Below are 25,409 nucleotides of genomic sequence, written 5' to 3'. Positions count from 1 at the left end.
TGGTGTTAATTTTCACACAATGGAAAGTTCATCTAACACAAGTAACCTTGCTGGCAGTTCTGCCTCCAGTAGTCCACAGCAGGCTTTAGGGGGCATGTTTCCCCAGCATGCGGCTCTCAGCCCACCAGCATGGCACGAAGCCTCAGATCCCAAAAACAGAGACATCTCTGCTGAGGCCAGCTGCCTATTTAAGGACAGCCAAGTGTTGCCAAAACCCGGAGCGGCACTTAAACTCCGGTCCGGTATTTGACTGCACATACTGGGAGGAAAATACCTGCCTTGCCAGACACAACCCCTCACTGTGTCACACTGTATATCATGTATGGTATATCATGTACAGTAAATCCCTTTCCACTTTGACAGCAGAGCTGGACTATTCAGTACCTGGTCAAATTTTAAGATCAATGTAGCCAAACCAAAGGCTCTCAATATACCTGTAAGTTTCCCCAAATCCAAGCTATCATATCTGAAAATACATCAACCCTGTTGACCCTGATTTCAGATGATAATTTCAGCACCTTAATAAAGGACCTTTTATTAGATTTCATCTGCAGTGATTTTCTCTACTTTCTCCCCATTCACTTATACATTATATTTCCATGCTTGTTCAAGCATGAATACATAAAATGATTGGGAGAGATACTGTACCTGTTGGTGGACAGTCATCTTAGGTTATGTGAGATTGGTGTCAGATCCTACACCTGGCATAAATACATATTTCCAGTAGGAGTCTCAAAAAATTAATTCCATGATAGATCCAAACACAGCACACTCCACATTACCCAGATATTAAGTAATAGAGCTCTGTCGCCATTATACAACTAGTTCCACCAGACACCATTGCCAAGAGTTCCCTATGACCTTTCAAGCCTTCCATTGTTTGAAACCTTTCACTGTTTTTCATAGATCAATGATCACCACAAAAGTGCAGCAGACATACGGTATTTTGAAATACACTTACAATGATATACTGTAGGGTACATACTTTAACTGCTTTACCCTACAGTTGCAGATGAATAGTAGAAATGTGTGGATACTGTCACAAACATTATATCCTGGAACTGCCTCCCCAACCTCCATGTAGCAATTTTGGACCCAGGTCCTCAAATGAACAGAGGACATGACCTCTACACTGTAGTTATTCCCAACATTCCTGAAGCCCTCTTTTACTTTATACTACTCACTGGGATACCACCCGCTCCAGCCTATCAAAAATGTTCACCCCTGACACTGCAGAAGTCCACAACCCCTACTCTTGAAGACTAGCTTGCAGAAGTCTCTTTACTACAATGGAGGAATGGATTGCTGTCACCCCAGATGCGCTGACATGCCATACTTCCACTATTGAGATTCCATAAAGTTCGAGGACACAAACTTAGGCCTCATGCACACGACCGTTCCGTTTTTTGCGCGGAACCGTTGTAGAAATCCATTGAAGTGAATAGGCCCACATCCGAGCCGCAAAAAACGGCGGCTCGGATGCAGACCAAAACAACGGTCATGTGCATGAGGCCTTACCAAACTAAACAATCGTGTAAATAATTTTCTTTAACTTGCCTGGTTATCATTTGATCAACCCTTGGTAAGCAATACAGAATCTCCTCCTGACTCTTTAAGGAGGCAATATAAACCATACTACTGTATTAGAATTACTGATGTTGAGATTCTCTTAACTGGTTCTTTCTGTACACTTTCCCAATCCCCTATGTTTTACATGTTCTACATGTTTTTCTTCCAGATGTTCTTCACTTCAAATTATCTCAATGAAAATTCAGTAAAAACTGAATTTAAAAATAAAGAGCTTATTGGCAGTTATTAAAAGGAATCTTTCAGTAGTTTTGACCATGGTAAACTGATGACAGCACAGCGTACTGTAGGTGCTGGAGCTTCAGCTGCTTCACAACCCCTTCCATCTGCTCTGAGAGACATCTGTAGCATCCAGCCAGATGACCACTACAGATGTCACTCAGAGCAGAGGGGAGGCCTGTGAAGCAGCTGAATACTGAGCACTTCAGAGGTTTAGCATGATCAAAACTACTAACAGACTCCCTTGGTAATCTTTAGATACGATAAGTATATATAAACGCTCTGTACTTTTGAGTGTATTACAAACAAGAGCCAATTAGTTTTTTATTTACTGAAAAAAAGTAAATTCATGAAAAAAAGATTTGACATAGTTTGGTTTTGAAATAAAAATCTGCATCTATTAACAAGATCTACATTTCCAGTACTCTGCAAGTAACGGAGCAATGATCTTATTTTTTACATTACACTAATTTGTTAAAATAGATTTTTCATTATACAATTTTATACATAACATTTACAATACATAAGTTTATCTTCCTGATTCGTTCAACAAACAGGATATGTATAATAGCAGCAAAATCCACACCACCAGGGAAGGACGGAAACGGTCACGCCACCTCAGTAATACATGTTCTTGTCCCACCAGCCTAGAAACAAAAGCAGATAGGTTAATGAAACCTGACTGAACTACCCTGCGGAGGCTGCAATGTACTATACAGACAACCACACTGGATCTCCTTCACGCCTACACAACCCATGAGAAGTGACCGATACCAATTACAGATGAAAGACTTAATTCTGAATGAATCAGGTTTGTTATGAATATCACAAAAATTCTGCTGCCAAACAAATCAGCTTCTTACGAATTATGCAAAAAACAGCGCCTGCTCCATTTTACTGTAAAAATTGGTGGGGAAAAGACAAAACGGAAGCAGATAGTGTCACATGAACTCGGGAGGGGCGGGGCCTGCCCTGATTGGCTCATAGGCTGGCAGACAACCTGTCATCCAATCAGCTGGCAGGATTCTGACTTATACTTTTGCTGAATACGCCATAGAATGCTATTCTTTGTGCAGTTTGTGACTTGAAAGCATGTTTTGGATGTACCTACTGAAGCTACGGATTTAGGAATGATAGGGAGAGTATAGGGAGAGTGTAAAGGGACATAATTAGGTAGCTTTAGGGTTTTATCTGGGAAAGCATAGAGAGTGAGGGACTGGATGGTTTTATACTGCTGCTGGATTTTGAACTGTTCATTTAGCACAGAAAAATCTGAAATCGAATCAACAAAATACAACAACAAAATTTTTTCTGTAAAGTTTCTACAGTTCATAAGTATTTTGTAGGCTTATTAGCGTTTTGCCAGCACCTCCAGCATCAATAGTAATACATTGGGCTGCAAATGCTGACCAATAGCCCCTTTTTTGTTTCTAAAAACCATATAGTGGCTATATAACAACAGCATTTATATAAGAGTTAACTGTTAACGCATTGTACTGCATCAAGATACTGGGCATTATTAATAAACGTGTTATGCTGCAACAACGTTTATATACCAATTAATTCTTAATGCATTCTATTGCGTCAAGGTATCCCAGCACGAAGGAGGCATAACTACTGTGTGGGTTATAGTATAAATTGGGGTTCTGCACACTGTGGGGGGTGGTGCCCGCGAAGGACTTGGCAGTCACTTAAATATATAAAGAAATTTGTGGCACTCAGATTATTCTATGCAATTTCAACATTTTAAGTTTATTTCTTTTATAATGCAAGTACTGTATCACTTTTATAATGCAAGATCCAGATTGGAATGATAATCCATAGGTAGCCACAATAGCGTTTCGGTCCAATAGGACCTTCATCAGTCTAGGCCACAGATAAGACGGCTGATGAAGTGGATCTTGCATTATAAAAGTGATACTAAGAAATAAACTTACATGTTGAAATTGCCTAGAATAATCGGAGTGCCGCAAATTTCTTTATATAACTGCTCTGTGGGGGCACAAAGGGGACTGGGCAGGATTGGGCATGAATCGATAGGCACTGGGAAGAGTTGGGGGTGTAGCTTAGTGAAAAAAAAATTGCTATGTGTGCTGCTGATAATAATCTTCATTGGCCTTTTTACATGTGTCGGAGAGTCATATATGACAAAATGTTAGCATTTTAAATGTGATGGCCGCACATAGTGGTGCTAACATCATATGGAATTTTTAGTTTTCATGGATTGTGTCCTTGAAGTCCAACCCATCACTAGTCTAACTCGAGGACTGTCATCATACACCAGCTTTCGATCATAAGTGATTTAAAGAGGTGCAGTGTGAGAATAGCTGGTCTCTGTTATATAAATCTCATTCATCTGTGGTCTGTAAGAAAAAAGGGCTGGGGTCTAGATAGCATCTTAAAAGCTACTTGTGGGTGGGTCAGGCGATGGAGCCAGTTTTACACCTTGTGCTCCAGGCAGTGTTCATAGAACATTCAGAAACATGCTGGTAGTAATGAAGTACACAGCAACCCACAGGCTACAGTATTTCTCCTTGGTAGGTACATACAGTATAATTTAATGAATATATATGTGTTTATACTTACTGCCAGGATAACGTCTGATGAACAGTTTACGGATTTCATCATATACAAATATCAGAATTGCATATGGAGCAGCCACAAACCAGTACTGAACCCTGAGGACAAGCAGAGAATCAGAGGGCATTATAACAGAGGACAAACAGAGCTAACAACAAGACGCAGAGCAGTATTTATGTATTATCCCTATCGCTGCCTACAGCGATTCCTCCTGTCTCCCCCATACCGACGTTTTATAAACCACTGCTAGACTCCTTTGGCAGCGGTCTATATCCCTCAGGAGCAGATCCAACATGCCCAATCTTTCTCTCCCCCAACAGCTGTCTTGGGGGGGGGGGGCACCCATACACACACGTCTGATCCCACCAATTGGTGGGTTAGGTTAACTTAGATCCAATGTGTATGGATATCTCTATTAAAAACTTTGTACATCTTATGGTTGCTATCAGAGGTGAACTTGGAACTTAAAGTGGCCCTGGAAAAGACTAAAAGCGGCCAACACAAGTAGGCAGGCCAGAAAATCGGAATCCCACCATATTGTGGCTCAAAATACTGCCCCAGCAGAACCAGAAACCACAGTGCATCACAAAATAATGCCTTGGCAGCACAAAATACCTCCCTAGAGGCTGCCTCTCTGTGGTGGCTGACACCAAGTGCCACGTTCTGTCCTCCTACTCCAGTTGCCTCAGGTTGTCAATACAGTTGAATTTAGGAGTCTGGAGGGCATATGAGGCCACAGGGCAGGTACATAAGTACCTAACATTCCCAGCATTAATTAACTCTGGTAGTGTTAGATCATTACTGGTGGCCATGATGAGGGCCTAGGCGTCTTCATGGGAATCGGCCCACCAGGAACTTCCCCCTCTAGTGTATATGGCCAGTGCACCCCTGGTGGCCTTAGACATTGGCATGTTGCTAGATGTTGTGCCTATAGAGAGAGAGGGGGAGCTGCTAGACATCTCTGACATTGCTTACTACCAGTGAGAACAAATTTAGCATGGCCACTGCTCTTTTGTCTTTACAGCCAGGTGGGTCTGCAGGCAATGGTGCAAATTGCAGATCCTGACAACTTGGGTTTAAAGTTACCCCACACACTTTTTTCCCTTCAGGCCACTGAAAAAAGGGGGAGTATTGTATTGATCATGCATCACAAAGATTTCCCAACATATTAGAAGAAGAGCTATTTATCTCCTCCCCACATACTGTATGCCAGTCATCGAACACTTTTCAGATCAGACAGTAGATAAAGAGGGTCCTCATAATCAATATATCAAATGCTCCATGCCTTCAAAAGATGACTGTGTATCCTCAAATGACATCACATCATAACAATTCCATAAATGTAACTACAGATGCTCTGTTACACCATATTATTGGGTGATACATGAGACTCCAAAAAACGAATCTTCTATCTTGCCCTTAGGTCACACAACTCACCTTAATGGGGTAAACTTCAAGGCATATGGCATTTCAGGGCAATAAGACAGGAATGCTGCGATGATGACTTGTGATGCCAAACCCATCAGGAGAAATTTGTTTCTACAAAAATACATAGGGATAAGATTTAGTGAGTGGTGAAATAGCTTGCACTGTGGTTTAGCCTCATGTGACTGGATGCATACACTGCGGGGGAAGATTTATCTCCTTTGGAAAATGAAAGGTGGAATCTGATTGGGTGCTATGGGCAACTAAGCCAGTATTCCTTTTCATAAATCTTCCCCCTCGGGATATTCCACTGCTTGGTGAAGAGTTGTCGCCAAGTTTTTTTTAATTATGTGTATTTGCTTTCGTTGTAAGTTGTGATCTAAGATTGGTCAAAAAGTAGAATCTATGGAAGGGAATTCCAGATATATATCCAGCTTTGTGTAGAAATATGATGCTGCACTCTCATCATAAATAATCATATTTACTTACCTAAATAAACCTTGTTGAAAGACTGAATTTCTCCTGGTCTTCCGAATGATAAGATCTGCCAGCTGTTCCACAACGATACTGATAAAGAAGGCCGTGTAACCTGTCCACTCCAGGAACTGCCTCTGACTGAACGTCTGCAACAAGCGAGGTAAAACAAGATGAGGGACGGGCCTGAACGGTACTTAATATGAAAATAATGTTCTTTTCTAATATTTTTAGTTATTGGGATGCTGTGCTTCTTCTGCGGTTGCCATGGTAACATAAACAGATTAACTTTTCTGAGCATGTACCTTTCTGTCATGTGACCTCTACTTACAAGAAGACATGCTTAAAGGGGTTGTCCCACCAAAAAACCCTTTCAAACCAGCAAATGGATCTGAATATTTTTGCAATTGCATGTAATGAAAAAATCTCTATTGCGCCACCTGCTCTTTGTTTATTTTCTTATTTCTTTGACCTGCTAACTGAGAAAAGGCCACACATGCTCAGTTTCATCCTTCAACTTCCTCCTTGTGGTAGGGAGACAGCTCTAGTAGAAAACACACGCCCCCTAGCTGCAGTAGAATGTGAGGTTACAGCATTTTTTTTAGAAAGAGATTGCCGTCCACTATATGATATAACCCCTGGTCTGTGCCCAGAACTGTTAGCCTATTTGTGCTTTCTCTGCCAGAATATCAAGGGAGTAAAAGACAACAAAGTATACATTAGAAGCATTTCTTTAAAAGGATGCCTCTGTAAGGCCTTATTCACACAGTCAGTGTTTGGTCAGTGATTTCCATCACTGATTTTGAGCAAAAACCAGGTGCGGCTCTAAACAGTTGCAGATCTTACCTTATCTACCTTATCTCTGTGTGGGCTCCATTCCTGATTTTGGCTCACAATCACTGATGGAAATCACTGATCAAAACATTGATGTGTGTATAAGTCCTAAACTAGTCTCATGTCAAGACCATACTGGTGTTTTATCTCCTGCTTGTGTGATGTTCTATCTGAACATGTGGTCACCTCTCTCCCTGAAGCAGGGTAAGGGATGTTACATATAAAATGCCTCTTCTTTGCCTGCTATCTCCACTGCTCCTTGAGAAGGCATACTTCGCATACAGGGCAGAAGATGGAGCAGGGGCCATTGGCACAGTAGAGCAGTGTCTCAGTAGTAGAGTTGTGTTGTGAAGACAGGGAGTACTTACAAAATGACATAATACCATGCAATAGAAAAGCATGCAGACAGTTGCAAATAAGAGGCAGTATCTGTGAGAATATCTACAGTTCCCATGATTTATTTTCTCTCAGTGTAATCTCATCCAGAGCAAGCCCTGTCAGCATCAAAACAAAGGTGCAGCATTGTGCTGGTCAATATAGTAAAAAAATATATTCCTTCTAAGCTATGGTGGCATCATCTATTGAGCATTCAGGTACCAAATAGGTATTTTTCTGCATTTACAAACCCTTTTAATAAGTCATACATCTTTATATAAACAACATCCTTTTGATGGGTGGTCTTGTATATGTACTTACCCATTCCTGCCCATAACTGTCCTGCAAATCCGGAATGTCATTTTTTTCCCACTTAACACGAAGGCCCAATAGAGTATAGGGCAGAAATCCTTGTTCAGCCATAACAGTGAAGTAATTTAGAAAAGCCCCAACAGACTGAATTATTCCTGTGCATAGAGAAGGGCTCTGTTAGACACGTCAATTTCTTTCATATATACACTAAACAAAAATATAAATGCAACACTTTCGGTTTTGCTCCCATTTTGCATGAGCTGAACTCAAAGGTCTGAAACATTTTCTACATACACAAAAGACCCATTACTCTCAAATATTGTTCACAAATCTGTCTAAATCTGTGTTAGTGAGCACTTCTCCTTTGCCGAGATAATCCATCCCACAGGTGTGGCATATCAAGGTGCTGATTAGACAGCATGAATATTGCACAGGTGTGCTTTAGACTGCCTACAATAAAAGACCACTCTGAAATGTGCAGTTTGATCACACAGCACAATGCCGCAGATGTTGCAATGTTTGAGGGAGCGTGCAATTGACATGCTGACTGCAGGAATGTCCAGAGCTGTTGCCCGTGCAATGAATGTTCATTTCTCTACCATAAGCCGTCTCCAAAAGCGTTTCAGAGAATTTGGCAGTACATCCAACCGGCCTCACAACCGCAGACCATGTTTAACCACACCAGCCCAGGACCTCCACATCCAGCATGTTCACCTCCATGATCATCTGAGACCAGCCACCTGGACAGCTGCAGCAACAATCAGTTTGCGTAACCAAAGAATTTCTGCAAAAACTGTCAGAAATAGTCTCAGGGAAGCTCATCTGCATGCTCGTCGCCCTCATCGGGGTCTGGACCTGACTGCAGTTCGTCGTCGTAACCGACTTGAGTGGGCAAATGCTCACATTCGATGGCATCTGGCCCGTTGGAGAGGTGTTCTGTTCACGGGTGAGTCCCAGTTTTCACTGTTCAGGGCAGATGGCAGACAGCGTATGTGGCGTCGTGTGGGTGAGCGGTTTGCTGACGTCAACGTTGTGGATCGAGTGGCCCATGGTGGCGGTGGGGTTATGGTATGGGCAGGCATATGTCATGGACAATGAACACAGGTGCATTTTATTGATGGCATTTTGAATGCACAGAGATACCATGATGAGATCCTGAGGCCCATTGTTGTGCCATTCATCCACGACCATCACCTCATGTTGCAGCATGATAATGCACAGCCCCATATTGCAAGGATCTGTACACAATTCCTGGAAGCTGAAAACATCCCAGTTCTTGCATGGCCATCATACTCACCGGACATGTCACCCATTGAGCGTTTGCTCTGGATCTGCGTATACGACAGCGTGTTCCAGTTCCTACCAATATTCTGCAACTTCGCACAGCTATTGAAGAGGAGTGTACCAACATTCCACAGGCCACAATCAACAACCTGATCAACTCTATGCGACGGAGATGTGTTGCACTGCGTGAAGCATATGGTGGCCACACCAGATACTGACTGGTTTTCTGTGTCCCCCCAGTAAGGCAAAACTGTGCACATTTCAGAGTGTCCTTTTTTTTGTGGGCAGTCTAAGGCACACCTGTGCAATATTCATGCTGTCTAATCAGCACCTTGATATGCCACACCTGTGAGGTGGGATGGATTATCTCGGCAAAGGATAAGTGCTCACTAACACAGATTTAGGCAGATTTGTGAACAATATTTGAGAGTAATGGGTCTTTTGTGTATGTAAAAAATGTTTCAGATCTTTGAGTTCAGCTCATGCAAAATGGGAGCAAAACCGAAAGTGTTGAGTTTATATTTTTGTTCAGTGTGTATATATATAATATATATACAGTACAGACCAAAAGTTTGGACACACCTTCTCATTCAAAGAGTTTTCTTTATTTTCATCACTATGAAGGCATCAAAACTATGAATTAACACATGTGGAATTATATACATAACAAACAAGTGTGAAACAACTGAAAATATGTCATATTCTAGGTTCTTCAAAGTAGCCACCTTTTGCTTTGATTACTGCTTTGCACACTCTTGGCATTCTCTTGATGAGCTTCAAGAGGTAGTCCCCTGAAATGGTCTTCCAACAGTCTTGAAGGAGTTCCCAGAGATGCTTAGCACTTGTTGGCCCTTTTGCCTTCACTCTGCGGTCCAGCTCACCCCAAACCATCTCGATGGGGTAAGGTCCGGTGACTGTGGAGGCCAGGTCATCTGGCGCAGCACCCCATCACTCTCCTTCATGGTCAAATAGCCCTTACTTTCAAAGTTTTCCCAATTTTTCGGCTGACTGACTGACCTTCATTTCTTAAAGTAATGATGGCCACTCGTTTTTCTTTACTTAGCTGCTTTTTTCTTGCCATAATACAAATTCTAACAGTCTATTCAGTAGGACTATCAGCTGTGTATCCACCTGACTTCTACTCAATGCAACTGATGGTCCCAACCCCATTTATAAGGCAAGAAATCCCACTTATTAAACCTGACAGGGCACACCTGTGAAGTGAAAACCATTTCAGGGGACTACCTCTTGAAGCTCATCAAGAGAATGCCAAGAGTGTGCAAAGCAGTAATCAAAGCAAAAGGTGGCTACTTTGAAGAACCTAAAATATGACATATTTTCAGTTGTTTCACACTTGTTTGTTATGTATATAATTCCACATGTGTTAATTCATAGTTTTGATGCCTTCAGTGTGAATCTACAATTTTCATAGTCATGAAAATAAAGAAAACTCTTTGAATGAGAAGGTGTGTCCAAACTTTTGGTCTGTACTGTGTATGTATGTATATATATATATATATATATATATATATATATATATCCTTGTGCTCATCTGATAAACTCACCAATCTGCAGATAGGCATAGAGCGCCAGCTGCTGGTTAACCAGTCGGTCCACATTCTTCCTGCGAGGCTTCCTGTTCATAATGTCTCTCTCTGCCTTCTCATAGGCAAATGAAACTGATGGGATCTGTGGGGACATGAATGTTCTTAGATCATTTCTGGATTCTTCAGCTTCTATGGCCACTCTACATGCAAATATAAAAACTATAAAATATATGCATTGGAGGAGTTGCAGACAGCAACCTAAACAAGCCCTGCAATCTCTATCCTGCTCCCTCTATAATTAAAGCCACACTTGTACTCACAATGTCTGTACCCAGATCAATGAACAGGATGGTGATGGTACCAATAGGCAGAGGGATGTCGGCAATTATGTATATTAGGAATGGGCAGAGCTCAGCGACGTTCTTGGTCAGGGTGTAGCCAATTGACTTTTTAATATTATCAAAGATTAAACGACCTGTGAAATTAAAGCTGTGGTGAGGACACTGGAATATCCTATCTTCTAGACAAGTATATGGGTACAGTATTAACAATACGCCCTCGATTACACATTCCTCACCTTGTAGCCCATGGGTGATTTGGCAAGATTTTGCAAGCAGAGCCCTAAAAATGGGTTTGCTGTCCCAATGATGTAAAGCTGCAACTTTAACTCTCAGATCAGTAATGTATCAGCGACATGGGCGATCACTAAATCTTACAGCCGATTAATTTGCTTAAAGGCTGTAGGTAACTTTTATTCGGTCATTAATTAACTTTAAAAGATTGTTCATGAGAGAGGCTGGAGACTGAGCCTTTAGTCAAGCTCTCTGACAGATTTCACTCTGAATGGCATGTATTGTGATACATACTGTAGAAGCTGCAGAAGCATGCTAAAGAATGGTGTCAATTTTTTCATAAAACCCTACAACAAAATGCCTTTTTGGCAAAAGAAAATGTAAGGAAATACTCCAAAAGGTGCCTACAGTATTTACGTCTTAATTATCTGCCCTATACTTAAAGCTTATCTGTCATTTTAGGTGACATATCAGAATAAGCTATAGTGTGTTTACATGTGGACTGGCACTGTTTCTGATTATAGGACTTCAGCTTCTCCTCTGGAAGCTCCAGCTCTAATATTCTGTTTTCCCTGAACTAGTGGGCAAAAACTAGGTTCTATTATTTCTCCCAGAAGAGGAGATTCTGCTCCCCTATCTCTCTGTAGCACATCTTCAGAAGCATAGAGGACCTTACACAGCACAACTAAGTAGCATAGCTGTGAATACAGCACTGGGGTGAGATAGAAAATGTTCTACAGCCAGGAACAGTGACTGTGCTTCTATCCCACTCAATCAGCTCACTCCTATCCCCTTCCTCCATACACTTCTATGGGATGTATATAATTCGATCCTTCATTGAGCGGATCATTCATCTTGTCTCTAAAGATAGATTTTAGCTGTGAGTTATGGGGGTAATAATCAGTTTAGGAGGCAGGAGAACGAGAAGTAGCTCAGGCTATAGTACAAAGTTTTTTCATTTGTTTGTACTAACAATTTGCGCACTCTTTAGAAGGTACGGTGTCTATTTAACCCTTTCTATTGCTTATTACTGTACATGCACACAGGACACACATTATACCTTCTTCTACTCCAGTGACAATGGAAGCAAAGTTGTCATCCAGCAAAATCATGTCTGCTGCATTTTTGGCAGCATCCGAACCAGCAATACCCATGGCAATTCCAATGTCTGCTTTCTTTAAAGCTGGAGAGTCATTAACGCCATCACCAGTCACAGCAACCACATAGTTCTAGAACACAGAGTACAACATTCATTAGTCTATACCGGTCACAAAGTCAGGAATCGGTGACCAAAACTGCATGTAGAATTCACCATCACACAAGTAACCTCAGTGTGTTCTCACCTGTCTCTGACAGCCTTCCACGATGATCAACTTCTGTTGAGGTGAGGTCCTGGCAAATACAATCTCTGCATGATTGACTAGAATGTCATCCAGCTCTTCCGATGTCATGTCCTTCAGTTCTCCACCATTCACCACGGCCGCCTTTGCCTCACTGTACCGGAAAGAATAAACTAACAGGTCAGAGATCTAGTTGTGTAAAGCTGCACACAGTTTTGTGGTCTAGCCAGTTCCAAATGACCTCTGTCTATACTCCATCTCAGACATAGTTAAAGAAGGAGTCCCTCTAAATTTTATTCTGTGGCCCATTAGAAAAGGTATATGATGTGAAGTAAGTTTTCCACTCCATTCTGGTCCTCAGTTGTATCACGCAACCAACTCTCCAACTAACAGTGTCTTATGTGTGGACAGGAAGTCAGTTTCTATATTAATTCCTAAGAGATTGAGGCTCATATAGGCTCATATTCCTGTCCACACATAAGATGCTGTGTTAGTTGGAGAGTCAGAATGTTGGTCACATGATACAACTAAGGACCAGAAGGGAGGTTATACAGTAACTGACAAAGACAACTGTAAAAAGATTACCTTCACTACAATTTACATCATGTACCTTTCTAACTGGCCAGAGACTAAACATTTTTGCGGGAGTGCTTGTGTAAGGTTCTTACCGCTTATTAACCTGCTCCACAGGAATGTTAAGGCGTTTGGCAATATCCCCCACTGTTTCACTTCCTGCTGAAATGATACCAACACTTCTAGCTATAGCCTTTGCAGTTATTGGGTGGTCTCCAGTTACCATGATAACCTGTTGTTAAGAAACATGGTGCATTCAGTTACAAAGTGCAGACAATGGCACGGCATACCCAGTGATGAAGACTTTTCATCACCTGTATACACATCACAGTTTCCCTAGGAAATGTACATGTATCCTCAGCAATATAAACAAGAATACCTATAATTATATTGATCTACCTGTATATAGGAGCATACTGCCATGTACTATGAAATAGAACTAATGCTGAATCCTACCTTAATTCCTGCAGACCGACACTTTGTAACAGCATCTGGTACTGTTGAACGAGGTGGATCAATCATGGACAGAAGCCCAACAAAGCAGAGGTTTGAGGTTGGAAAATTCATGGATTCTGTGTCAAATGCATAGGATGAGGGATATTCCTCTACTGGGAGATAGAGATGGCAAAATCCTAGAACATGGCAGGAGCATTGAGGTGAGTGACAACAAAGGCATAAAAAAACATACACGTTCAAACTTTATTATACAAATGTGTTTAATATTGTACCTAATACTCTCTCGCCAAGTCCTCCAAGCTCCATGTAAGCTGTCTGGAAGGAATCTTTCATAGACTCATCCAGTGTCAGTTCCTTGCCTCCAAGCATAATAGTGGAGCATTTTTCTAATATTCTCTCTGGGGCACCTTTCATGACGAGCAGGAGTCTCTGGTCTTGGGGATTATCAGTCTCATGTATTGATAGCTGTAAATACAAACGTCCTTCAGTTAGTTTACAAGACATGTGTACATCAGAGAAGATCAGTGATGGAGATTTCATACCTGGAATTTGTTGGTGGAATTGAAAGGTATTTCGCAGACCTTCCTGTTCTGACTCCGGATGTTCATCACGTTCCCAGTGATCACCTCTGAGAATTTTAACAGGGCCGACTCAGAAGCATCTCCAACTGCAACTTTCTGAAAATATAAAGCAAAGGGTTGATGCAGAAAGAGCACATAACCCTTTACTCATGTATAGCTGCACTGATAGAGAGGACATACCTTCATGATTGGCAGGTCGTCCTGTCCAGCCTTGAACTCGGCACGGTTACACAAAGACACAATCTTGCACAAGGCATTCCATGTTTCAGATGTCTGCTCAAAGGAGTGATCTGGAAAGATAAACATCTAGTGTAAAAGACTGTGCTCTGTACCTGGATAAAAAGACAGTGTGTTACTAGGGGCGTAGCTACAGTGGAAGCAGGAGAAGAGGCTACGGGGCCCGATCTCAGAAGTGGCCCACCCAGGAGGAGGACTAAAATATTTTATTGTCAGGGCACCTGCAACAGTATTATGCAATGACATTATATACAGTGACTTGATATACAGTATATACATGGAAACTGACGGAGCAGCTGCCTAGTCTGGTCTGAGAGAGCGATCTTGACTGGCCACAAGAAGGAGGGGATTGCTTCAATAATTTGCTGTCGGCCCAGTCAGTTCTAGTTATGCCACTGTGTGCTTCCATAAAATTTAAGAATGATTACGTACGTGATTGTTCTTCACTTGTGTCAGCTGTGTGGATATGATCGTCAAACCAGAGATGGGCCACAGTCATTCTGTTTTGTGTCAGGGTTCCTGTTTTATCCGAGCAGATAATGGAGGTGGAGCCAAGTGTCTCCACAGCCTCCAAGTTCTTCACAAGACAATTCTTTTTTGCCATACGCTTTGCAGTCAGAGAGAGCGTTACCTAAAAGCAAGTGAGTTGCACAGGTTAAATCTGTGGAGAGTTCTTCATAAGGTGCCGTTATCTTTGTAAGAGGGTGGAAAAACATCTGAGCTGTAATATTATATGGTACACAACCTATGGGCAAGGCTGTTTAGAGACTAAAATAGAGAGGTTTTTCATATGTCATACCACACATTTAAGCAAAATATAATACATGCTAACACTGATCTGTCTTTAGGCTGGTTGACATCTGTGAACTTTTTTGAAGGATAGCAGTGGCTACACACAGCACATTGTAAAAAGTGTTTACTTCAGTGTCTTATGTCTAAGCAAGAAGAACAAGTACTCACTGTCACGGTGGCAAGGAGTCCCTCAGGCACATTTGCCACAATGATGCCAATAAGGAAAATGATAGAGCTGAGAGCCGAGTATCCCATGCACATTGCAATGATGAAAAACAGAACTCCGATAGACACTGCCACACCAGCCACAATATGCACAAAGTGTTCAATCTCCACAGCAATGGGGGTCTTTTCATTACCAACTTCTGATGCCAGTGAAGCAATCCGACCAATAATTGTCTGGTCACCAGTATTTATTACGAAACCTCTTGCTGTACCTACAGAAGAGAAATTTAATATTCTTCACATAGCTCCATAGAATATTGGAATGTCCCTGAAATGTCCTCCGACCACTCTAACAGGTCTTCATCAATCACCTTCTGACCTCAAATGCAGTGTGTGTCACGTCCTTACCTTCCAGGCAGGTAGTAGAGTAGAAGGCGATGTTTTTGGTCTCAAGAGGGTTTTCATGTGTGAATTCGCTGGATCGAGGTTGAGCCTCTGACTCACCAGTTAGAGATGAATTATCCACCTGAAATGGAGCCAACAGTGAAATTCTGTAAAATCCAATGCTGATCTACTAGAAAATTCTGCAGTGGATGTGCAGTTTAATATGCTGTGGATTAGTCCATGTCACTGGGGCTAATCTGCCTGTGGCTACTCGCCACAGTTTCTGCGTGAAACCTGCCTCAATACGTGACGTGTCAATCAATTGTGGAGGTGGATTCCACATAGATTTCAGCATGGAATACAGACTGAAATACATGTGAATTTTCCATCAAGGCAAAGTACCCTGATATGTACACATTAATTAGTCCTAAACAACAACCATGTTCATCTCATACAGTGAGTATGTACAGTGTAATTAGAGCACCCGCTGTACAGCCCTCTATAGGTGCATGTATAGCAAGGAACCATCAGGCCCTACTACACCATCATCACCTTCAGTGGCAAGTCAGTTCAAGCTGTCCTTTGCAACTAGATGGTGGGCTGTAAGCTTGAGTGTCCACTATATCCTATGCTTACCTACTTACAGAGACCCTATCCTATGTCATATCCACTTTCATTGTAATCTGTGTAAATACATCATCAGGAACCGAATGGCTATTGTGGACCTCTTTAGTTTTAAATAAAGGGGCTGGCCACTTTCTGGTAATTGTTGACCAATGTCTTTGTGAGATGACTATAAGGCACTAATATAGTCCTTGGTGAAATGATGCACTATTTTCTATATTTCATAAGTTATGTTCCCTTGTTTTCCAAGTTTTTTGTGCTGTCCACACAGAGGTCCTGTCCATAAGATGGACACTGATTGAGCGTCATGTGACCAGGGATTCAGGAAATCATCTCCATGTGATGTCTTCTCCAGTCAAAGCCACTGCACCTGCCATCTGTACTTGTTCTGTTCGGAGTTCAGTGCAGGTACGGTGTGTATTAATGGAGGAGCCATCAAATGGAGGTGATTTCCTTGGTCACATGACCCTCCATCAGACTCCATCTTATGGAAAGGACATCTGTGTGGACAGCTCAAAAGACTTTGTAAATAAGGGAGCATACCTGATAAAATATAGGAAATGGTGCAGAATTTCAACAAAGACTATATTGGTAACTGCCATATAATCATCTCACAAATAGTGTTGGGTGCGAATATATTCAAATCACGAATTTTAATCGCAAATATCGCCACTTCGAGAATTCGCGAAGATTTAGAATATAGTGCTATATATTCGTATTTGCGAATATTCTACTTTTTTTTTTCATCTGAAACTATGATCACTCCCTGCTTCTTGCTTGTGGGCCAATGAGAAGGCTGTAATATCCTTGTCTGAGCTTAGCAACATCCCTAGCAACCAATAGGAAAGTTGCCTACCCCTTACTATATAAGAACCTCCCCAGCAGCCATTTTCTGCAGTTTTTTGCAGTACTGAAAGAGAGAGCAGTGTTAGTGCTGTGCTCTGTGCTTTGCTGTATGATAGTTAGTTAGCTTAGGCTACTTTGACACTCGCGTCTGGTGCGGATCCGTCATGGATCTGCACAAACGCATCCGTTCAGATAATACAACTGCATGCATCCGTTCAAAACAGATCCGTTTCTATTATCTTTAACATACCCAAGACGGATCCATCTTGAACACCATTGTAAGTCAATGGGGGACGGATCTGTTTTCTATTGTGCCATATTGTGTCAGTGAAAACTGATCCGTCCCCATTGACTTACATGGATGGCTCAGTTTCGTCAGTTTTGGTGTCCGCTTTCAAAGCGTAATGGAGACAGAACGGAGCCAAATTAAGCATTCTGAGCGGATCCTTATCCATTCAGAATGCATTAAGGGCAAAACTGATCCATTTTGGACCGCTTGTGAGATTCCTGAACGGATCTCACAAACGGAAACTAAAACGCCAGTGTGAAAGTAGCCTTATATACAGTACAGACCAAAAGTTTGGACACACCTTCTCATTCAAAGAGTTTTCTTTATTTTCATGACTATGAAGGCATCAAAACTATGAATTAACACATGTGGAATTATATACATAACAAACAAGTGTGAAACAACTGAAAATATGTCATATTCTAGGTTCTTCAAAGTAGCCACCTTTTGCTTTGATTACTGCTTTGCACACTCTTGGCATTCTCTTGATGAGCTTCAAGAGGTAGTCCCCTGAAATGGTCTTCCAACAGTCTTGAAGGAGTTCCCAGAGATGCTTAGCACTTGTTGGCCCTTTTGCCTTCACTCTGCGGTCCAGCTCACCCCAAGCCATCTCGATTGGGTTCAGGTCCGGTGACTGTGGAGGCCAGGTCATCTGGCACAGCACCCCATCACTCTCCTTCATGGTCAAATAGCCCTTACTTTCAAAGTTATCCCAATTTTTCGGCTGACTGACTGACCTTCATTTCTTAAAGTAATGATGGCCACTCGTTTTTCTTTACTTAGCTGCTTTTTTCTTGCCATAATACAAATTCTAACAGTCTATTCAGTAGGACTATCAGCTGTGTATCCACCTGACTTCTCCTCAACGCCACTGATGGTCCCAAACCCATTTATAAGGCAAGAAATCCCACTTATTAAACCTGACAGGGCACACCTGTAAAGTGAAAACCATTTCAGGGGACTACCTCTTGAAGCTCATCAAGAGAATGCCAAGAGTGTGCAAAGCAGTAATCAAAGCAAAAGGTGGCTACTTTGAAGAACCTAGAATATGACATATTTTCAGTTGTTTGACACTTGTTTGTTATGTATATAATTCCACATGTGTTAATTCATAGTTTTGATGCCTTCATAGTCATGAAAATAAAGAAAACTCTTTGAATGAGAAGGTGTGTCCAAACTTTTGGTCTGTACTGAACATGCTACAGACATAGTGCTGTGATGTCACAACAATACTTAGTGCACCAATCAGTAATATATAGTCAGACCTGCTAACATGTGAAGTTGCACGTATTGCGCAATCGCGAATATATTGGAGCACTCTATCTGCATATAAAGCTATTGTAATGTTCTGCCGTGCCAACTATTTTCTCCAGTCTCAGGAAACTTCTAGCAGCTTGAAAAATGTAGTAAAAGTGACCCACGTCTGTATTGTGCGCGCAATACACGCATATTACATTGCCGGTTTTCGCAATCAAGAATATAATCGCAAATTCTCGAATTCGCTAATTAATGACTAATATTCTCCAAAATATTCGCAAAATATTGCGAATTCAAATATTGCCCCTGCTGCTCATCACTACTCACAAACACATTGGTCAAGAGTAACCAGAAAGTGGCCAACCCCTTTAAATATGTTTTTTTGTAAAAAATCCAAAGATTAATTAGGCCTAGAATGATTACCTTGCAGCCTTGAGCAAAGATAATCCTGAGATCTGCCGGGATTCGATCTCCTCCTTTAACATCCACCAGATCTCCTACAACAAGATCCTTGGCCGGAATTTCTAGCTTTTCTCCATTCCGAGTGACAATTGCTTGCTGGAGACACACAAGTAAGAGTCATTTTTCCCTGTAACCTCAGAGACCTCACCTGTTACATATCATTTATAATAAAGCAGCATCCTGAGTGAAGTCGGTGGGCAGTTTTTAGGATGCATGATTGAGAATGAAAAACACTTGTACCTGATCACTACCGCATGTAAATATGTAAAAAACTGTGTGCTGTCAAAAAAAAGAGTTGGTCAACTCATAGACACCCTTGTTAAAAATCATGTACTGCTTAGTATAAGGCCTCATGCACACGGCCATTGTGTGGCCGTTCCGTGCATTGGTTACTGCAATTCGCGGTCCCCAATGCACGGGCAACATCCATGCGGCGGCCGGGAAGGATCGAGACCCATTTAACTTGAATGGGTCCGTGATCAGTCCGCACCGTAAAAAAAAATTGAACATGTTCTATTTTTTTTTTTGCGGTGCAGTGGCATGGACAGAAACACCACGGAAGCCCTCCATAGTGCTTCTGTTGGCTTCCGATCCTTGCTTCCGCTCCGCACCACAACGCATCTCTCGGATTGCGGACCCATTCAAGAAAATGACTTATTTTTTAAATCACATTTTTATGTTAAAGGGGTTTTGCCACTTCAGCAAATGGTTATGACCACTCTATAAGAAAAATGCCAGCCTCTCTGGTGGCCGGGTCCGCGGGGGCTCACGTTAGCTGGTGCTTTTTCCTATAGAGTACAAGCACAGCCATACTTCTGGACTGCAGGGTGGTCGTAACCATGGAAACTTTCTCTGCATAATAAATGCTATTTTCTGAAGTGGCAAAACCCCTTTAAACATATGTTGTTAGAATTTTTGCTGATTTTTTTTTTTTCTTTCTATGTCACTGTCCTAATTTCATGTAGGAATTTCTGTCCTTTGAGACAGAATGGACAGGAGGGGACCCCATTGACTTCTATGGGAGCTATGTTCTGTGACCTATGCAGAAGTCAGGAGGGGTAGATAAGCTGTGATTCTGTGTTAGCTATACAGAGGTGATATCTGTCATTATAATTCTGCCTGTGATGATAATGAGATGACTACTGAAAATTTACCTGTACAAAACAGGAAGTCATGACTAGAGATGAGCGAATTTCTTAAAAATTCAATTCGGCTGCCACAAAGCAATTTTTTTAGTAAGTAGCGGATGCAATGACAGGGAGCTGCGATAGCGTCGCCCCCGTCATTGTACCCCTCAGATGCCGCGTTCATACATGATCGCGGCATCTGAGTGTATAATTAAGAATACATTATTTTTTGTTAAATCAAACTTACCACCTCCATTTGCTCGCAACTGGCCGGCCGCCGCCATCTTGCTTGAAGATCTTGGCCTAAATCCCGTGTGGCGCAAGATTACGTCATCATGTCGGCTGGTGTGGTGACGTATGACCGGCGTGATGATGTAATCTCGCGCCGCACGGGATTTCGGCCGAGATCTTCAAGCAAGATGGAGGCTGGTGGCCCGTTGCGAGCAAATGGAGGAGGTATTGGCTGTTGTATCCATGGCTCATCATCCTCCTGCAGTTTCCCTTACAAAACCTTAGGACAAAACAGAAAAAAAAATCCAGGGACCCAAGATAAATGTACACTCACCTGTGGGATCATCTCATTGAAGCTTGCCATGATGTTAGTACTTTTAGCCTCTTGAAAATAGGCAAAACAGCCGGTGAGGATGACAACCGCTGCCAGGACAATACCCAGGTACAGCTGAGAAGAAAGGGTACACCAGTCATAAATGTGGAAAGTGTAAATGTATATGTCAGAAATAATCTGCAAAACCTGAAAATGGTACTGGTATATTTTCCTAGATGATATAATTATTATACCATTACAGCAGCAGATAATCTGCCCGTAACATTGTGCTGATCGATTATATAGCATATCAATTGGTTAGTACATTTAAATACAGCAATCGATTTACTGTATGGGGATGAATGATGGTTCATCCTTCTCACTATATAGCTTGTATATAGTGACACAAGGAGACTTACTGCTGACAATGGTGATGCATTCAATGACATTCAATGACAAACCAGTGTTCTCCGGCTGAGTGTTGGGCATGTTTGCATAAGGAAATTAGAGGAAACCAAACTATTGTGGTCCCAGAGGTGCGACCCACACCTACCAGGCATTTGTGACCTATCCTAGTGATACGCCATAAATGTCCCAGATGGGACAACCCCTTTGTGGTTCCCTCAATAATGGGTATGTTTGGGATCTGCCAACAAATATCTGCAATACACGCTGAGATTAAAGATGGCCATGTCCATCAATTTAATGTTGGCCAAACCCGCCCGTTTTAATGTGTACAGGGGTGTTCTGACTATTCCTCAATAGCAAATGTTCAAAAAGGGTTGGGCATGATGAATTTTAACATGCCTGATCCTTTTTTTTTTTTTTTTTTGAATAGACATTCCACCACCAGAGGTGTCCATACTATGCTTTCTTATGCTATGAATAAATTAAAAAAAATTCATATTTCTCGTTTGAAATGCGTCGGCATCGTCTCAGGATGCCCTGTTTTAGAACTTGTAGTTCTGCCTTAAGAAAATGTGTTTGTTTTATACTGTTCATGGATATGTGCTGGATACAACGATTTCACTGAGTTTACTCTGGAGGAATGTACATTCAGCCAACAGCCATCTAAAGTGTATAGCCAGCTTTAGGTATAAAGCAATAGAGACAATCCGATGCTGCTTACATTGTCCCGGGGTGTATTAGGATCCTGAGCATATACAATTCCATACGCGATCCAGCAGAGTAAGGCACCAGCCCACAGCAGGAGGGAGAAGCCGCCTATCATCTGCTTCATGAACTTAATGATTTCTGGAGTGCCTTTAGGGGGTGTAAGTGTGTTGGGACCATCACGCTCCAGAATCTCTGCAGCTCTTGCACTGGTGAGACCCTGTCAGGAAGAAAGAGAAGAACAACCTCAGTTTACTCCACACAGGATGAGCCTTGTTTCAGTGGTTTTATATCTGTCTGGCAGGTAACGAAGAAGCCAACCAGTTAAACCCATCACCCATGTTGTAGGGTGCAGATTGGCAGTTTGATTATGTAATTTGTGGTACTTTTGCTGGCTGATCAGGAGCAGCTCCTTTAAGAGACTGTGATAAAATCTCTGGAAACATCTTTCATTTTTGATTCCTACTGACTATAAACTTGTTTTTAGAATGAAGAATTCCCATCGTAATGCTGAGTACTGATTAACCAGTGCAATTACCTGCAGGTCATGAGGATAACGTCCTCTGATGGTATCTCAATAGGCAGTTGACTGTAACAGACATGTGTCTCCAGCCAGACACAGGCTGGATAAGGCCACTTGTCACAGGCAGTTAGTTACCTACAGAATTACTAAATCTCTGCCAAGCTTGTTAAATGGATTACGATCCACAGGGCAACGGGTTCTTTCTTACTCACTTTAAGACTTGTTCCAAATTTTGCTTCCAGTTCTTCAATGCTAAGTTTATGGTCTTCCTAAAAGTGAACACAAAGAAGGACCACGATAAAAAAAAAAGTCTGCAGATATTTCTTTACTAGAACGTAACCCACATTTAATATTCTGCATCACACAATGGACATGGCTGTTCTTTTTAAATTCTTCATTGCGAAACACCTCACAGTATAAATATGCCAAACCCAGTCGGCATTCAATGAGCACACGTATGACTAGTGCACGTCCTAATATGCTGCAGAGAAGATCAAGGCAAATACTGTACTATCCAAAGATCTGATCTAAAGGACTGGAGACGTACCTCACACAGATCATTATACAAGGGAGACTTCTTCTTAGGGCTGTATTACACCAACAGATTATCTGACCAATATCTGTCCAATCAGATCAATAGTCGGTGTGCATAACAAAAGATCTGTGTGTGTAATAGGCCATCTGACCAATGATTGGTCAGAAATCAGTCAGATGTATGTCAGATAATCTTTTGGTGCTCAGCTCAGAACTGTCCTTGAAAGAAGAAGCCTTGGCTTTTGCAGTGATAAAACGTCTATAGAAATCGTATGGACTACTCTTTATCTAGCTAGACAAAGAGTAGTCCATACGATTTCTATAGACGTTTTATCACTGCAAAAGCCAAGGCTTCTTCTTTCAAGGACAGTTCTGAGCTGAGCACCAAAAGATTATCTGACATATATCTGACTGATTTCAGACCAATCATTGGTCAGATGGCCTATTACACACACAGATCTTTTGTTATACACACCAACTATTGATCTGATTGGACAGATATTGGTCAGATAATCTGTTGGTGTATTACAGCCCTAAGAAGAAGTCTCCCTTGGTCTAGCCCATATAGACAATAAAACTGGGTGACAGCATTACCTATATATAGGTAAGTTCTGGGATTGTATAATGGACACTGTAGGAAAATGTGGGCTTCTGTAAGAAGAATTACTCACCAGATCAAGCTCTTGTTTCAGATCATCAAGCTTCTTGCCTTCCTTCTTCTTCTTTTGTTTCTTCTCCTTCTTCTTCTGCACCTCCAGACCCAGGTCTTTTTCCTTTTCCTTATCTGCATATTCCATGTCATTTATTCCAGTAATCGTCGTACTGTAGACATCAGAATTCGCCTGCAACACCAGCAAGACACAAAGCCCATCAGTGAAACTTAAAATATTAAAGTGACCTCCAGAGAAATAGTAACCAATGTAATGATTTTGACTTTCTATCAAAGTTCACTGTAAATCTGAGCAAAAAAATAAATAAAATCTTAACACTTTGTAAATTTAACAAATGGTTATGAGAAAATATATACAGTACCTAAGTGACATGACCTGCTACAGTGCAACCAGATCAGAGATGTGCACCTACAGTGATGGAACTATTAATATTACAATGTACAGCATTGTCCTAGATATTATGTATAGAAACATAGAACAAGTGTGAATTGTTAGTGGAAAGAAGAAAAACTTCATACATCAAACCCCTGGTACCTAAACCCAATGATGGACCATAGTAGAAAAGACACAGATCCTCAGCAGTGGATGTAGGTGAGTACAATAATCTCAGACTAGAATACAATGTATCACTGCTTATGAGGATATGAAGTCTGCTGGGAGATAAGGGAACCTCCTTAGCCACAGAGATCACACTTATCATAATATACACTGCACCATTATCAACATCAATGTGAGGCCTCTTGCACACAAAGGTTTTTTTTTTCCCATTTACGTTCCGTATACGAAACCATTCATTTTAATGGGTCCGCTAAAAAAAAAACGAATGTACTCCGTATGCATTCCTTTTCCGTATTTCCGTCTCGTTCAAAGATAGAACGTGTCCTATTATTGTCCGTCTAACGGACAAGGATAGTACTGTTCTATCAGGGGCCAGCTGTTCCGTTCCGCAAAAAACGGAATACACACGGACGTCATCCATATTTTTTGCGGACTGCAAAATACTGAAAAAGCCATACGGTCGTGTGCAAGAGGCCTGAGTCGGAGAATCCGGGGTCTCATGTCCTTATGTTTATATTTATTTCTACTTTTCCAGTTGCCAGTGACTTACCTCTGTTCCCATTGTTTCTTATTTTATATTACTTCAGATACAGAATCCTGCTGCTCAGATCTGGAATAAAGTCACAAAGACACAGAGACAGGTAATAATACCGGGCCAGCAAAGGAGGGCGTCCAATAAGTTGTCCAAAATGCAAGAGCTTCAGAGGTTGTGGCTGTCCCAACAAGGAGCCAATGTTAGCTAGGGTTCTTCCCACACCTGGACATCTTTCGGCAGGACATAGAAGCCTTCCAGAGCCCTGTGCCTAAGCATCCAGCTGCTGGTCCTATTTGTAGCTCTGATCTCTGCTGGTGACTCCACCCTATAGACAGGTAACTCCTGTAAACCAGCCCCAAATCTCATGTTGCCAGATGGAAAATAACCAGTTCTCCACTTCCTGGGATCTGTCATGCCCAGTGTCTCATACCATGTAAAGGGGGTGCCTCTGTATTTTTGTTTCAGTAGCAATCAGCAACACAATACTCATTTCCCTGCACTGCTATGTTTGAGGGCATGGAGGATTCAGTGACACCTGCAAAAGTTTAAATGGAACATTCCGTTAAATAATTAAACGTCAAACACAAAA

General features: G+C 41.6%; 1 protein-coding gene across 1 annotated transcript; it reads right to left on the bottom strand.

The window, feature by feature from the left end:
- Positions 1-2,117: 2,117 nt before the first annotated feature.
- ATP12A (ATPase H+/K+ transporting non-gastric alpha2 subunit) lies at positions 2,118-25,119 on the bottom strand. The gene is made up of 23 exons (XM_040431086.1): positions 24,836-25,119; positions 23,728-23,898; positions 22,735-22,791; positions 22,016-22,219; positions 20,908-21,021; positions 19,177-19,311; positions 15,762-15,879; positions 15,357-15,625; positions 14,829-15,027; positions 14,340-14,449; positions 14,121-14,255; positions 13,851-14,043; positions 13,579-13,754; positions 13,218-13,354; positions 12,553-12,703; positions 12,270-12,438; positions 10,958-11,112; positions 10,656-10,779; positions 7,816-7,961; positions 6,301-6,434; positions 5,824-5,925; positions 4,393-4,484; positions 2,118-2,453 (listed from the first exon to the last, which is right to left on the bottom strand). The coding sequence occupies exons 1-23, from the start codon at positions 24,845-24,847 to the stop codon at positions 2,425-2,427; spliced, it is 3,132 nt and encodes a 1,043-aa protein (XP_040287020.1). The 5' UTR covers positions 24,848-25,119; the 3' UTR covers positions 2,118-2,424.
- Between the last annotated feature and the right edge of the window lie 290 nt (positions 25,120-25,409).

Source organism: Bufo bufo, chromosome 1, assembly GCF_905171765.1.
Source record: "Bufo bufo chromosome 1, aBufBuf1.1, whole genome shotgun sequence".
In the NCBI taxonomy this organism is placed as follows: Eukaryota; Metazoa; Chordata; class Amphibia; order Anura; family Bufonidae; genus Bufo; species Bufo bufo.
This window is presented reverse-complemented; position numbering and strand designations above follow the sequence as displayed.